The sequence below is a fragment of the Lampetra planeri genome, chromosome 21, assembly GCF_965212315.1.
Source record: "Lampetra planeri chromosome 21, kcLamPlan1.2.h2, whole genome shotgun sequence".
Taxonomy (NCBI): Eukaryota; Metazoa; Chordata; class Hyperoartia; order Petromyzontiformes; family Petromyzontidae; genus Lampetra; species Lampetra planeri.
The window spans coordinates 9120094-9134716 of record NC_136127.1 but is presented as its reverse complement, the minus strand read 5'-3'; the positions used below and the strand labels follow the sequence as shown (position 1 = coordinate 9134716).

At 42.1% G+C, this 14623-nt stretch overlaps 1 protein-coding gene across 1 annotated transcript in view; it reads right to left on the bottom strand.

The window, feature by feature from the left end:
- CCDC141 (coiled-coil domain containing 141) overlaps nucleotides 1–14154 on the bottom strand; it is a 42607-nt gene extending 28453 nt beyond the window's left edge. The window contains exons 1-7 of the mRNA XM_078603946.1: nucleotides 14019–14154; nucleotides 12003–12125; nucleotides 10431–10622; nucleotides 9633–9741; nucleotides 6151–6410; nucleotides 4111–4230; nucleotides 3059–3253 (exon numbers count right to left, since the gene is read on the bottom strand). Coding sequence (XP_078460072.1) covers nucleotides 3059–3253; nucleotides 4111–4230; nucleotides 6151–6410; nucleotides 9633–9741; nucleotides 10431–10622; nucleotides 12003–12125; nucleotides 14019–14147 — 1128 coding nt within the window. The 5' untranslated portion in view covers nucleotides 14148–14154. The remainder of the gene's footprint in view (nucleotides 1–3058; nucleotides 3254–4110; nucleotides 4231–6150; nucleotides 6411–9632; nucleotides 9742–10430; nucleotides 10623–12002; nucleotides 12126–14018) is intronic.
- Nucleotides 14155–14623: the final 469 nt, after the last annotated feature.

Sequence of the window (14623 nt, the reverse complement as noted above, 5' to 3'; positions counted from 1 at the left end):
GGTTATTAGAGCAGGTGAAATATCAACAAACAGAAAATACAATGTAATAACTAATTTAGGTGCGGTCTCAACAATGGTCAACAGGATGAAGATGGTACAGTGAAAATGTAAACCATGAAAAAAATTTAATGCCTTGATGTGTAAGTTGAAGTAATTATGACAATTTGCTGTATATGATAACACAACAGACGGGAGGTTCCACCTCAAGGGGTTGTCCAAGTAAAATATTTTATTTTTATGAATAAAAATATTTTCTTTTTGTAATTAGAAAATATTTTCTTTTTATTTATAAAAATATTTTTTTTATTCATAAAAATAAAATACGAGATATAACATAGAGGAGGGCTAGATCGTTAGCCTAGACGTACTGAGTGTAAGAGAAGGCGAGACTTCTGGAGAGCAAGGGGAAGCCTTTTTTCCGTGGAAGGAACGTGATACGAGATGCAAACAAACTCACCGTGTAATGTTGAACACGTGGGAGGCTTTCCAGACCAATACTATCCGTAATATAGATTTTTTTTTTGGATTAGGTGGCGTAAATATAAATGTGTCGTTAAACCCGCCACCACCCGACACAGCCAATTCGTAAGGTTTGTCACGTTTTATCCCCTCTATTTAAGACCGAAACAGGAGGAATTCTCCACAACTCTGGCTATCGCCTGAAAACGCTCGCTGTAATTACTGGCAAAACGTCGAACTCGAATTGTAACTGTTGTGGGTTTGTTCTCCAACACACCGGTGTGCTGTACTAGTAACGAAATGACATGTTTTGTTTACGTGACAAACCTTACTAAGTGGCTGTGTCGGGAGGTGGCGGGTTTAACGACACATTTATATATTTACACGATCTAACCCAAAAACCTCTATGATGGATCATCGTGTATTATTAATACGAGTTGGTTACTGGAGGTAGCAGTTCGCTAACAGAGAGACAGAGAGGAGTGCTTTTGGGAGAACAAATCAAATTGCACTTTGCATTTACTTACTACGGACTCTTCCCGTGCAAATTTTGCAGGAAAAGAAGATAATGCACGTGCTCGTCCCTTATCCGCTGGCTCGATTTGCATTCATCAGAGGAGTTCGTTTCACAGCTACCCCTTGTCCTTCTGTTCATTTGTCCCAAACGTAATCCCCGGAGACTCACCGCTTAAACAGACTGCGTCTATGACGGCCCACGCTGCTGCCCAATCAAGTGGCTCACTTAATCATGCATTCCTATAACCCCCCCCCCCGCTGACGGGTAAAGCATGAATTAAATAGGGATGTAAAATAAAACCAAAACTAATTAAAATGCATTAAACAATTAAGTGGCTTGGGCAGGACGCGTCGCGGGAAGTCAATGATGGCCGATGCTCAAGAATAATGGAGGGTAGCGGCAGCCAATGAGTGGAAATGCGTCCGAGAGTAACATCAGCCGCGGAGATGGAGCGATTAAATCAGCTTATGCGCAGATATTAAGTGTATTATCCCATTGCAGGATTGTAAGAAATGGTGACAGCTTGGGTAAGTCTTCATCTAACAGTGGATAGGCCATGGCTGATGATGATGATGATTTTTATTATAATGAAAACAATTCAAATACAATTGTAACTGCGCTATAACAGTGTGAGTAAAACTGGGTCAGAATTATTTGTTTTTCCTTTTTAAGATTGTAACAAAGCCTGAGCACCTTTAATGACATACCCTGAACAAAATAGCTTTAAATGAATCTGGTCAATAAAGAACTAAACAAATGTAAATGTTTTAAGTGACTGCCAAAATAATTACTTAACCTGCAGGCAGTGGAATATCTCTGTGATTTGTGTAATGTATGGGGAGTAGCAAATAAATGCAGGTGTCATTGATTAATTTGATTTTGTTAATTAAAACGAGCCAACAGAGGCCAACAGGGGATAGCAGGCAATATAAGATCACATCAGGGTCGAAAAGGGCAAATGTGTTGTGTGATAAGGGCTGCAATGGAATGAGACTAATGGATACAGCCTGTTCATCCGATAATTTAAATCTAGCAGAGAGTTAAGCATTTATCACGATGTGAGGATGATGACAACGAGGATGACGATTATCCAAATGATGATGATTATGTTAGTTATGAATATGATGGTGATAATATGATGGCGATAATGAAAATGATGCTGGTGATCATGTTGATAATGCCAATAATAATCAGGATGACAGCGAGGATGATGATAACGGTGATAGTAATGATGATGCTCTTTTTTTTTCGGTAAAATCACGTAGGTAAAAACTAAATAAAATAAATGAAAACAACTAAATTAAATCACGACGTTTCGGGCGCAACACAAGCGTCCGTCATCAGGTGGGAAAGCGTGGCCTGCTGCTGATGCAGACAAAACAGTCTGCATCATCAGCAGGCCACGCTTTCCCACCTGATGACGGACGCTTGTGTTGCGCCCGAAACGTCGTGATTTAATTTAGTTGTTTTCATTTATTTTATTTTATTTTTTACCTACGTGACTTTACCGAAAAAACCAAAGAGTATGAATCCTTGCAGTCACGAAAACTTCAAATCTAGAAGTTATGATGATGGTAATGATTACACTGGTCAACAAAAAAAACAGTTTTTTCTGGCCTGGACTTTTGCAGCTGTTTTAGACTAATTTCAGGGTGCTGATTCCAAATCTGATCTCAGATTTGCTTTATCCCATCTCATTTTTATGCTATCGGCATACCCCATTTTCATTGATTTTACCCGAAATTAACTCTGTCACTTATGATTGCAAGTTGTTGCGAGTCAGTGACTGCTTTAGTGTTAAAATCTGGTGCTGTATTTTTAGGATAGTGTGTTTATAATATCATTTTATGTAGATATCCACATTTATTTAATATCTTTCTTCTGCAGTTGTTATTGAAAATGCAATATTTGATATCTCAAAAACCTGATGTGATAGACAAAAACTGATGCCAGATTTGGAATCAGCACCCCAAAATTACCTTACAACCGTTGGAATACCTTATGCCAGTAAAAGTGTGTTGACCGGTGTTATCACTGATGAAAATGGCATCAAATGATTATGATGATCATGATGATAAAAACCTGATTGGCAGCACAAAAGAAGGCGTGTGCTTGGTGTAGGGCAGTCCTCCGTTGTGCCATCAGCCTCCAGAACTCCTGGCAGAGGGAACGGATGCCCTGGGCACGCTGTGACACCGCCTGCTCCTCCGAGAAGCCCTCTCGTGCCATCATCTCCTCCGCCTGATGCAGCAGGCTCTGAACCTCCTCTGCCACCTCCTGGCAACACACGGGCACCATTGGCATACACCGCAAATTCTCGAGCCATGTGATCATGTCGAAATGGCACCTCTTGCACCCCCCCCCCCCCCCCCCCCGTAGCATCATGTTCGAAATGGCAGTGCATTCGTCGCAATGGCCCGAAAGCTTTTGAAGAAGCTCGCATCAGTGGCCTGCAAGGGAGGAGGCATCGACGCAGGACATAGAGACTGCACAGTTCTCAACTGGTGCCTTCACTCCTGGTATCTGCGGGTGTACCTGCACATCTGTGATTGGACTGTTAGCCTAACCGCGTGCCCATCACTAACTGACGCTTTGGACTCTCTGAATTTGACTCTCTGTTGCTGACCTATCTTGCAGGGATGTGATATTCTGCATATTCCAATTCTGCCATTCGTGTTGTGTCGTGAGACAAACTATCCATTCGAACCACTCAGAGCAGTGCATCACTCCTTTAAATGCTCATCTTTATCCACACACCTAGCACACTACCACACACCATGGTACAAAAGGAATGCCTGATTCAAGTCAAATTTAGTTTTATTCTTGAAAATGCAATGCATCCAAATTTTATGGGGGAAAAACACGTTTAATGCAATTTTTGTTTTTGTGCGCAAATAAATTTGTAACTGGGGTGAAACCATCAACTCGCTACACATGAGAACCCGGCTTAATCATGTGTGGCCGAAACCTACATTAAAATCTGGGATATCAGTAGTGGACCCGACCCCCCTCTAAAGCATGGACAAATCCACAACTTTGACAACACGACCATCAAAACCTACCTGTATTTTCTCTCAAAGCTGTTTGCAAAAAAATACGTAATTCATGTATTTCTTTAGACTTCAATTTGTTACCTTCGCTTTATCGTTGAAATCCTCGTAGAGTTCGAGGAGTGTTTCGTTTTCTTGCAGGCAGGAACCAACGTCTTCCAATTGCAAATAGCACTCTCCGTGATCTCTAAACCACTGGGTCATCTTAATAAGAATAAAAACATCAGGCAGGAACCAACGTCTTCCAATTGCAAATAGCGCTCTCCGTGATCTCTAAACCACTGGGTAATTTTAATGAGAATAAAAACATCTAACCAAATTATAATGAAACACATTACATACGTGAAGTAATCATACACATCACATCGAGATTACAAAACGTATTTATGATAATGCAATAGTAAATAAAAGTGCTACGCACAATATTCACTTAGGAATATAATGATCGTTTAAATATATGTCACACTCATGATATACGGATTGACTCGTGTGTGAGAAAATATATGAAGCCTTTTAAATGCAAATGTAATTCAAATAATGTGCTTCACGCTACATTTACGCCAACGGAACAGGAAAAAAATGCACAAAATTATAGCAGAAAACAATGACCGACGAAACAAACAAGACGGTAAAATAAGCCCCCCAAAAAATGTGCGTTCTTGATCAGTGTCCACAATCCCAAATTGTGACGTCACTGTAGGTGTGAACCATCACCAGCGTCGCTGCGATACAAACTTTCACAATACAGAATCACAATCTGAATATGTATTCATACTGGAGGAATCCGATGAGCTATAATACTCTGTTTCACACGTTCAGTAGGGGCGGGTAAGAACGTTACAATATAACAAACAGTACAAAAATATTATATTAGTGCAAAGTACAATTAAGGTAAACAAATCACCCAAACGCATAAAAATAAAATTAAACCATCCCCATGCTACTAGGCAGAGCGCACTGGGGAATTAATGTATCTTTCAGACGCGACCTGGTCGCAAATCATAGCTCAACAAAGTGGCCCATCATTTGGACATTGATAGCACCAAATTAATCTAAATAATCTCAATGCATGTTTCTACAATGTGATAACGATGTCATATTTCACGATATAACTACAATCTCGAGATCGGTTTCAGCCGTAACTTTTCGATATAATTTCACATTTTTGGGGGGTTTTTGTTTGCTTGAGTGCAGAAAAAAAATCCTTTCAATGTTCTTCAACCGTTTTTTATCCAATAACTGCTCGCCATAATTATTCTCATCACTGTTAAACAAATATATGAATGCTAATAAGGGTAGATCTTGTCAGTTGCCCAAGAAGTAATGAACCGAACTAAGAAATGATTCCATCATTTAATTACCATGCTGTCAATTAATTGGACACAAAACATTTTTCAAAGCAGTAAATTATTTGGATGGCAGTTGCTTATTTTTTTCTTCTAAAAACGTCTGGCTAGCACTCAGGAGTTGGCCATAAATATCCAACCGAGGTGCTCTCCAGAGCTCCCTGTAAGTGGAGGTCCATTCTGCCAGCCGTGGCATGAGCAAGCAATTTACAACTTTAATGGACGAGTGTTGTTTCGTACATATTGTCAGCAAAAATAAAAACTAGCTGCGATGACCACAATATCATTTCGAAATCATGCTATTTTTAAATCCTTTATATTAAGTTCGCTTGCTTGCTTACGACCGTGCAAATCTTTCGGTCGTTTTTTAACCCACTTCCCGTGATCCAATCGAGCTAACATTTTCCACACAGACTCGTTGTGCGTGACAATTAATGTTCCTGAAAAAAACATTCCAAAATGTTACACTTTTTAGGACAAAAATATTATATTTAATTACCAATTGCTTAATGGTGCAATGCAATCATCTGACCCATAGGTGGCAGCCATCTCAAGCCAGAGGACGAGAGGACTCTAGCCGCCACGCATATAAAGGATTTAAAGTGAAAAACTTTGTTTTTACGGGTTATACTTGTTGTAAAACGGATAAGGTTATCATGGACCTTACATCGTGGGATACATTGTCGCGCTTGCACATCACGCGCCTCCAATTAGCACGGTTGGCTACGTACGATACATCACGACAACCCGATGACAGTATTTGCGAACACCGTAGCACCTTATCCATTTCCTGGTCCCAGCAGTAAATCGGAACAGCGACGGAAAGCTCTGCCCGTTGTTGCTCCAGCTGTGGCTCCAGGTGATGGCATCGCTCCTGCAGCATCTCCATGAGTGTCTCCAGCCTCATGCGGCCTCTGCGCAAGCCTCGCCGGTAGCAGCTCTCGCTGGCAATGCTTGGGCAGCGATGCCTGAACGCCTGCAGCTCTTCCACAAGGGCCGCACACTGGGATGTCACACGTGCAGACGCCGCCGCTAGGACTGGAAGGCAGGAGGGCAAGCGGGTCGATGGGCAGACAGGCGGTCGGGAATGGACCGGGAGGTGAGCGTCACACGGATCAGAATGAGAATAATTTTTATACCGGAGAAATCCGATGAGCTATGAAGCTCTTTTTCACAGATGCCAGGTCGGGGCGCATCAAAACGTTACAACTGCAAATAATACAAAAAACACAAGGGGAGTGCAGAGTATAGGAAAATTTCGATTTAAAGCTTTCGTGACTGCAGGGATTCATCTTCTTGGTTCTTTCGGTAAAGTCACGTAGAAGGGAAATAATAAAATAATAAAAATAAAACATTGTAAAATACAATTCTCACGACGTTTCGGCCACAACGCAAGCAGCTGTCCTCAGGTGAAGAACAGGTCTGTCGGAAAGACAGCGTCTGAAAACAGCGTCTTTCCGACAGACCTGTTCTTCACCTGAGGACGGCTGCTTGCGTTGTGGCCGAAACGTCGTGATAATTGTATTTTACAGTATTATGTTTCATTTTTATTCTTTTATTATTTCCCTTCTACGTGACTTTACCGAAAGAACCAAGAAGAGTATAGGAAAGGTAAGCAAATCACAGCAACCACACCAGCCCTGTAGAATCAGTGGGAAGGGGGAGGCTGCAGTGGGCTGGCTGATCCATCTACCCCCTGCTGAAGGTTCTGCCCTACTTACTTTAATTTGCAAGGATAATTTTACGTGCAATCTGTCTGCAAATGTAGGATGAGGCTGGACAATCATAATATGTATTTATACTGGAGGAATCCGATGAGCTGTAAAGCTTTTCTCCACAGATGTCCAGTTGCCACCGCACAAATTAAAGCTGTGACATTTTCGGCAGAGAGCCAGACGGAGAGAACTTAAGTCCTGCTGATACGTGCTCTCTCTCTGTGTCTTTGTGATGTCTGTCTGCTTGTATGTCTGTCTATAGTTTTCTGGTTAGATTTTTGTTGCTATTTTTTTTTATACCTGATGAAGATTGCTTGTGTTGCAATCGAAACGTCGTAGTATGCTATTATTTATTTTATCTTTATACGTGACTTTACCGAAAGAACCAAAGAATAATTCCTGCAGTCACGAAAGCTCCGAAATTGAGATTCTAAGTCCTGTAGCATTAAACATTGGTTTCAATTTTTCGATTTAAAGCTTTCGTGACTGCAGGGATTCATCTTCTTGGTTCTTTCGGTAAAGTCACGTAGAAGGGAAGTAATAAAATAATAAAAATATAATATTATTTTATAATGTTTTATTTTTATTATTATATTACTTCCCTTCTACGTGACTTTACGGAAAGAACCAAGAACATTGGTTTCAAGTTTGTTTAACATTCACCGTTGCCGAGTCACTTATCAGAATTTTTGGATCCCCCCCCCCCATTGAAACGACGTTACATACGGGGCTGAGTAGAACTGGTCAGGGGTTTTTACTGGGACCAGTTTCCGCGTGGTCACTGAGCAATTGAGAGCCGTAACTTCGCATTAAGCGTGGCACATTCGTGCAGCCGTAAGCGTGCATTGTGCAAATTATGCACGTCATGTATTGCGTTTGCGTGTGACGCCGCAATTTGTTGTGTGTATATTTTTAATCGTCGTAGGAAAACATTCGCAATGCTAATGGGATTGTAAAGTGGATTTTTTTTTTAATATGGAAATATCAATTTCAGTGAATTGTAGAAAATCCATTAATGCCTCCAATTTAGCCAAGAGGTAAAGGAAAATTTCTACATTCATGCCCAGGGGTTTTATTACCGAAAATAACATCACAGCTTCTGTATTCAATAGTTTGCATACCTCTTCATAATAGCATTTCATGTTCACATTTTCTAATCGTATTACCTTAATTAATTTCTAACCTCATACTATTTTACGTTAATCATATTTTAGCCTTTCGCAATTATTTACATTGTCATTTCACCTCAAATTGTTGCGATTCGTTTCTATTTTAGTCCAAATAACACACATTTCACGCGTTAAAATACCGTGCTTTTGCCTACGAGTTATCGATCGCACAAGTATGTACTTATAATAATACAATAATTCACAACCTATTTGTCAATCTAATGCAGAGTGTAAGGCTCCCTACGCAGTATTGATCGTGGAGGCTTTTGACCGTGAACTTTCCCCCCCGGCGCCAGGCAGTGCGGGTTAGCGAAGGGAGGACAACTGAGAACTCGATCAGACGTTGCTCGCCATTGACGTTAGCCATGGCCCGCAAATCTAACTAGGCTCCCTGCGTTCTCCGGAATCAGAATATAGATGTATTTATACTGGAGGAATCCGATTAGCTATAAAGCTCTTTTTTTGTCACAGATGTCAAGTCAGGGTGGGTCAGAACGTTACGACAACAAACAAATAAAAAACGAGTGCAAAGTATAAGAAATGTAAACAAATCACCAAAAAATTACAAATGAAACTAAAGTTTTTTTTATTTTACAGCCCAGTCAGTACACGCAAGCACTGTAGCACCGCTCCACCTATGCAACGTATCAGAATGTTTATGTGTGGCTGTGCAAAATTAGTTTTGACAATTACTTATACAGTAAAATCTTGGATTGCGAGCATAATTCGTTCGGCAAACGTGTTTGTAATCCAAAGCACTCGTATATCAAAGCACTCGTATATCAGTTGTGGTCACGTGACGCTCGGCAGACAAGGCGTATACACCCACTACTCGTATTGCAAGATGTCGCTCGTTTATCAAATTAATATTTGTTTTAAAAAAATTTGCTCGTCTTGCAAAACACTCGCAGACCAAGTTACTCGCAATCCAAGGTTTTATTGTAAATGTAATTTATAATTTGTTCACCCCACCTTTTCGCCATTCGTGCAGTTTCCACAATAAGTCTCATACGTGCGTAAAGATAGAGGTCTAACAATCCCCGCCCTGACAACTCAATGGATTAATCATGATTTTTACGCGTAATTTTCTCTTGTATATTGGTGATTGTAGTGGCATCTAGTGGCTGGAGGGCATCACAAGAACCCATTAAATAAAATGTACAAATGTTCCGTTGTGACCTTTGGGGCATAACAATACATAGATGCATCGGTTAAAATCAATTACTCTATTGTGCGTAGTGTAACCGATTTATTCACGCATTAAATTGGTCGTGTAATTAGTTCATGCGAGACCTGTAAACACGTAAATAAATTAATGATTCTTGAATGGAATCGTAACCATGAGAGATATAAATGACAGGCGTGTTGCGACTTACCTTTCTGAATCAGCTCATGCTGCGCCAAATAATCCTTGAGTTCACCCACATCCTCTGATCGTTGGCATTTTTCCAACAGCTGTTTGGCTTGTTCTATATTATCTGAAAACTTGTTTTCATGAAATAAATTCGCAGAGCGTCAACGTTAATCATACAGCGATGCGCGTTGATACGTTCGGAAACAAAACCACTGTTCCGCGTAAAATCCAAGTAATATTTTAAAACGTCGTGTGAAAGCGTACCCACACACAGGATTTCACGCACCACGTTACAACACCAGAGTGCCGGATACTTCCTCGCGGTTGCGCCGTGCAGTTCTCCCACGTGGGTTTCTATTGTGCTGTGTGTGTTCGGCACAGTGTCTGACGTTTCACTCCATGTGCCGGCATATTGTTCAGCAGCTGAATGTATACACGCCCCGGTGTGCAATCGAGTACTCCGGTTTTTTCTCACATGCAGCCAAACACTCAATATCTTCTAGGGAACCTCCTCAAAAAACAATCTTGAAATTAGGTTGATGAGCAAAGAATCACACTTTTACTGTTTGGCCAAATACTAAACACTGTACTACATTTAAGTGTTCTGCAAAATCGAATTTGAGGCCGAATATTCGTTGCTTTTGATTAACCTTTTCAAGGCACTGGAAATATTCCAAGTCAAGTTCTGAAGAAGCTCCCAGCACATGGAATGAAACGTCAGACATCACGCAGAACAGCATGCGGTCGAGTCCGGAAGCATGCCGTGAGGGCTATCGCAGAGTACTGTGAGTGAGCGAGGACGCGTCTTGCAATACCAAACCTCGGCAGCCGTTTGAAAGAAGTCCACAGCTTGGCGGAGGAGGGCCTGCCTGCTATGCATCAGCGTGCTCAGCTGCTCCCAGGCGAGCCTGAAAGATTGGCCCAGGACATCGGAGGTCTGCGTTGTCCCTCCCTCCGACCCGGCCTCAACATCGACGCCTTCCAGGAGGTGCCATACTTCTGCCTCGCGTTCCTGAAGCAGCGAGTGGTCAGACAGTGAAACACCAAAGGAACGTGTATACACGCATTGCGAGAAGCCCACGTCATGAGAAAAATAATTTCTGCAGCGGTTAACATGCGAAAAGTTGCATGTAATTACTAAACGAGCGTAATTAGCGCATCCAAATCGCCATATTTCCATGAGATTTAATATATATCTCGGAAACTAAGTGTGATTTCTACTTGGATGGGTGACCACCAGTGGATTGCCAGGTGTTGTAGGTGCGGGGTTGGTGAGGTATAACCAGTAGATGACAGTGATGTTATCCTCTCAGGAGGATCCATTTTTTGTGGGTAGTCCAGTTTCCTCATGAAGCCAAACACTCGTGGATGGATTTAGGACAAACATTCCAATGCAGGGCCCTCCTGAAGGGAGTCGTGAAATCCAGCAGAGTTGCAAAGAATAGCACTCGTTTTACTAATTACCAAATGATAAATACTTTACCTCATCTAAAGTATTTTACGAAATTGGATTTGGAGCTGAGTTGTGAGAGAAACCAAAGAAGATATATGATGGGTTCATTGACCTCAGGTCCACACATAATGCAATGTGCCAGCAGCATTTTGACTTACATTAATTACATCGTTGGCACAAGTTTTATGACATTCCCAGACGTTGCAGGAGTTGTCCACACCTCGTCAGAATACGCGTGCATGACGGTAAAGCAATAAAGCTTCAGCTCTCCGATTGACTTCTCGCAGACACTCCTGGTGGAAGGGCTTCCACTCGAGGGAGCTTTCGAGAGCCTCATCTGGAGTATTTGGCCTACTGTTCCACAATAGTCAGATGTATTGGAAGAGATGGAGGAAGCCACACTTTACCCCACCAAACGTGACCTGAACGATCGACTAACTGTGTTGATCCATAATATAGGTTTTTGGTAAAAAAAAAATAATATTATGGATGATATTGGTCGCGAAAGCCGCCTACGTGTTAAACTAACTGTGGTGATTCTTGATTTGAAGCTTTCGTGACTGCAGGAATCCATTCTCTTTGGTTCTTTCGGTAAAGTCACGTAGGTATAAAATAAAATAAATCACGACGTTTCGGGCGCAACACAAGCGTCCGTCATCAGGTTATCAGAGGGAAGTGGGATTTTGATAAACTTGACCATCTTTCAACTGCCACACCGGGAGCTCGAATCAAACCAGCGACCTCTGGACATCTGTGAAAAATAACTTTATAGCTCATCGAATTCCTCCATTATAAATAAATGTTTTGATGATGAATTCCAGTGTGTTAATCACTACACCAGGGCAGCATCGCCCACGTGCGCATAAATAATGGTCCTATGGTGAGGCCAAAATATATGTGCATTACACTTGGCCACAGGTTTTTGTCATCACTGAATACCTTCAGATTAACTTGCAATGCACTGTGATCCTCCAGGAGCCTCTGAGCCTGCCCCAGGGTAGTTCCAAGCTCCAGAAGGTAAGGATGGGCCACAGCCAACTGAAGGCCAGCCCAGTCTCCAGACTACAGGCACATACGTAGCATAACAAACAGATACACGAACGCATTCCAGATGCAGCAAAGTCACGTACCCAAACATGCTAAATTATAATCGATTATATAGCCCTTGATCAATCCACTCACTGCAAGTTACGGGCGGAGTTTGACCATACTTCACCATGGTGATCAGTGCGAGGTGGTGAAGGCGGGGGTGTGATGCCCAAGACTACTTCAGATATCGTTCGTCACTGATGTTTCTCAAAGTCAGAAATCAAACTCATTGAACTGGGCCCATCGTGCAGTGTGATAGCTACTGTGGCCGAAAATTGTTTTTATTGTACGTGTATATTGTATGCTGTGCTTGTGACTAAATCAGCTGTAATTTGCCCAATGTCATCAGATTGTAGAAGCTAAGCAGGGATGAGCCTGCATCGTGCTTGGATAGTGACCACCATGCACAACGAGTGTTGTGTACAGTGGAGTTCATGGACTCAGCCCGGTCACCAATGACCGTGCACACAAAAAATGACTCAACAAGATTAAATGTGGGTTTGCTCTGATAATTCTCTGCCCTGAGAACATAAAATAGCAGTGATGGATATCTGAATTTGTCCTGGGCCTCCCCTAGGTCGACTTAGCCTAAAAATAGTACCTGGTGCGTTGTGTGTGCAAAACATCAGCACTGGGGATACAAACGTGGCCAAACGTGCGTGGTGCTGGCCACCCACCCCCTCGTGTGCTTTGCTGGCCTTCATAGGTGTTCGCTAACAGCACTTGCCCCAATAGTTTGTTAAGGCTATACAGCAAATCTTTTTCTTGTCTTCTGTGCAGTTAAATCAAGGCTTGCCATTGGGTTTAACCGGTGTGTTTATGAGAAATACAACGCACCCATTCATTTAAGCAGTATAAACGCCTACATGTCTATGGGAAACATTAAAATACATTCATTTACATACATACGTACGTTACAGTAAACGTATACAAATCTATAAATTAATACACTTTATTTGGTGATACTGCATTGTCATTAGTGCACACTGCACAGGCACTATTAACAAAGAAACTCAACACACTCATCAAATCACTGCCTTAAAATAAAAAAGTATAGCCATATATAAAATGGGCAACATTTTAGCCAAAGGCCCTTCTTCGTGGCACATGAACAAAGAGTCCAGAGAGATCGAGTTAATCGTAGTTGGAGGCTGCACTAAAACCCATGGCGCCTGGTGAGAATTACATGTTTTAAAAAAATGTTGCCAGTTCTTAAATCGGCAAATAGTAGCTACTTAGTATTGGGTATTTGGCCTCTCTGTGTACTATGAAGAAGGGCAATTGCCAGAAACATTACTGATGATATATAATTAAGGCAGTGTGTGTTGACAAGTGTGTTACGTTTTTTGTTCAACATATAGAGTTGTGCATATTTAAAATAATACTTAAAACAGTATCTATTCATTTATTTTAGCTAAAGAAACTATTATTTCAAGACCGACATCACACATTAGAACAATCGTCCTAAATCACAACTTTAAAATGTATCCCGCCCAGAAAATACTGAAACACAAAAACACGTGTAAAAATGGGAAAATAATAATGGACATTAAATTGCCAAAGATTGGATCGTTATGACTTTGCATCTTATCATTTTCAAATAGATAATTAGTAGAAATTTGTATAAGAAGTTTAACAGCATACCGAGTATGCATGCAAACAAAATAAACAATTAATGTAAATGCAGTATACAAATATATTATTAATCTCGATTAATCCTACAGTCAATTAGTTACCAAAGATACATGCTCATGCCCAACTTTGAAATTCAGCTAAACGTCAATTAGATGTTTTTCGTTTGTTCGTTTAACGCTGCAACAGAAAGCACCGCGGTAGCAATAAACTTGTCCGCATTGTCCGCGTGACCTTTAGGATGGCGACGATGACCTGCGACCCTCCCGCCCGCACATCTATGGAGCCGGCGGGGGTCGTCGGGATCTCACGCTGCGCCATCTCCCGCGGCGTCGCGCGACGTGGCAGGAGCCTTTGTTCCATGAGAAGTGCCGGGGGCCACTTCTGCTCCGGGGCATGTAGTCAACGTGGCGCTCTCGCCATTGCTTCGGGACTCAGTGCTCATCCCACAACCACCCCCCCCCCCCCCGACTGTCAGCAGAGTGAATGAAGAACGTCTAGGTGAAGCCGGTGGGGGAGACGAGGAGGGTGGGGGGAGCAGGAAACAAATAGGGGAGCACGAGGCAGCGGTGACGAGGGGGGGGGGGGTGTTACATTAGACGCAAAAATAGCTGGAGCCACTTCGTCACTTTTTATCGACCACCGCTCTGGAGATGCTGCCTGGTGCCTAGTTTGGTGGTGGGTTTTGCCGCCCCGCCATACCACCGCCGGGCTCCGTACTGGTGCGCGCCGTCCGCTGAAACGGCGATGCTACGCAGTGCCGGATTTTCCGAGCAGCAAAAGTAGCTAAAAGTAGCTACTACATATGTACTACATATGTAGTAGCTACGGGCCCCGCA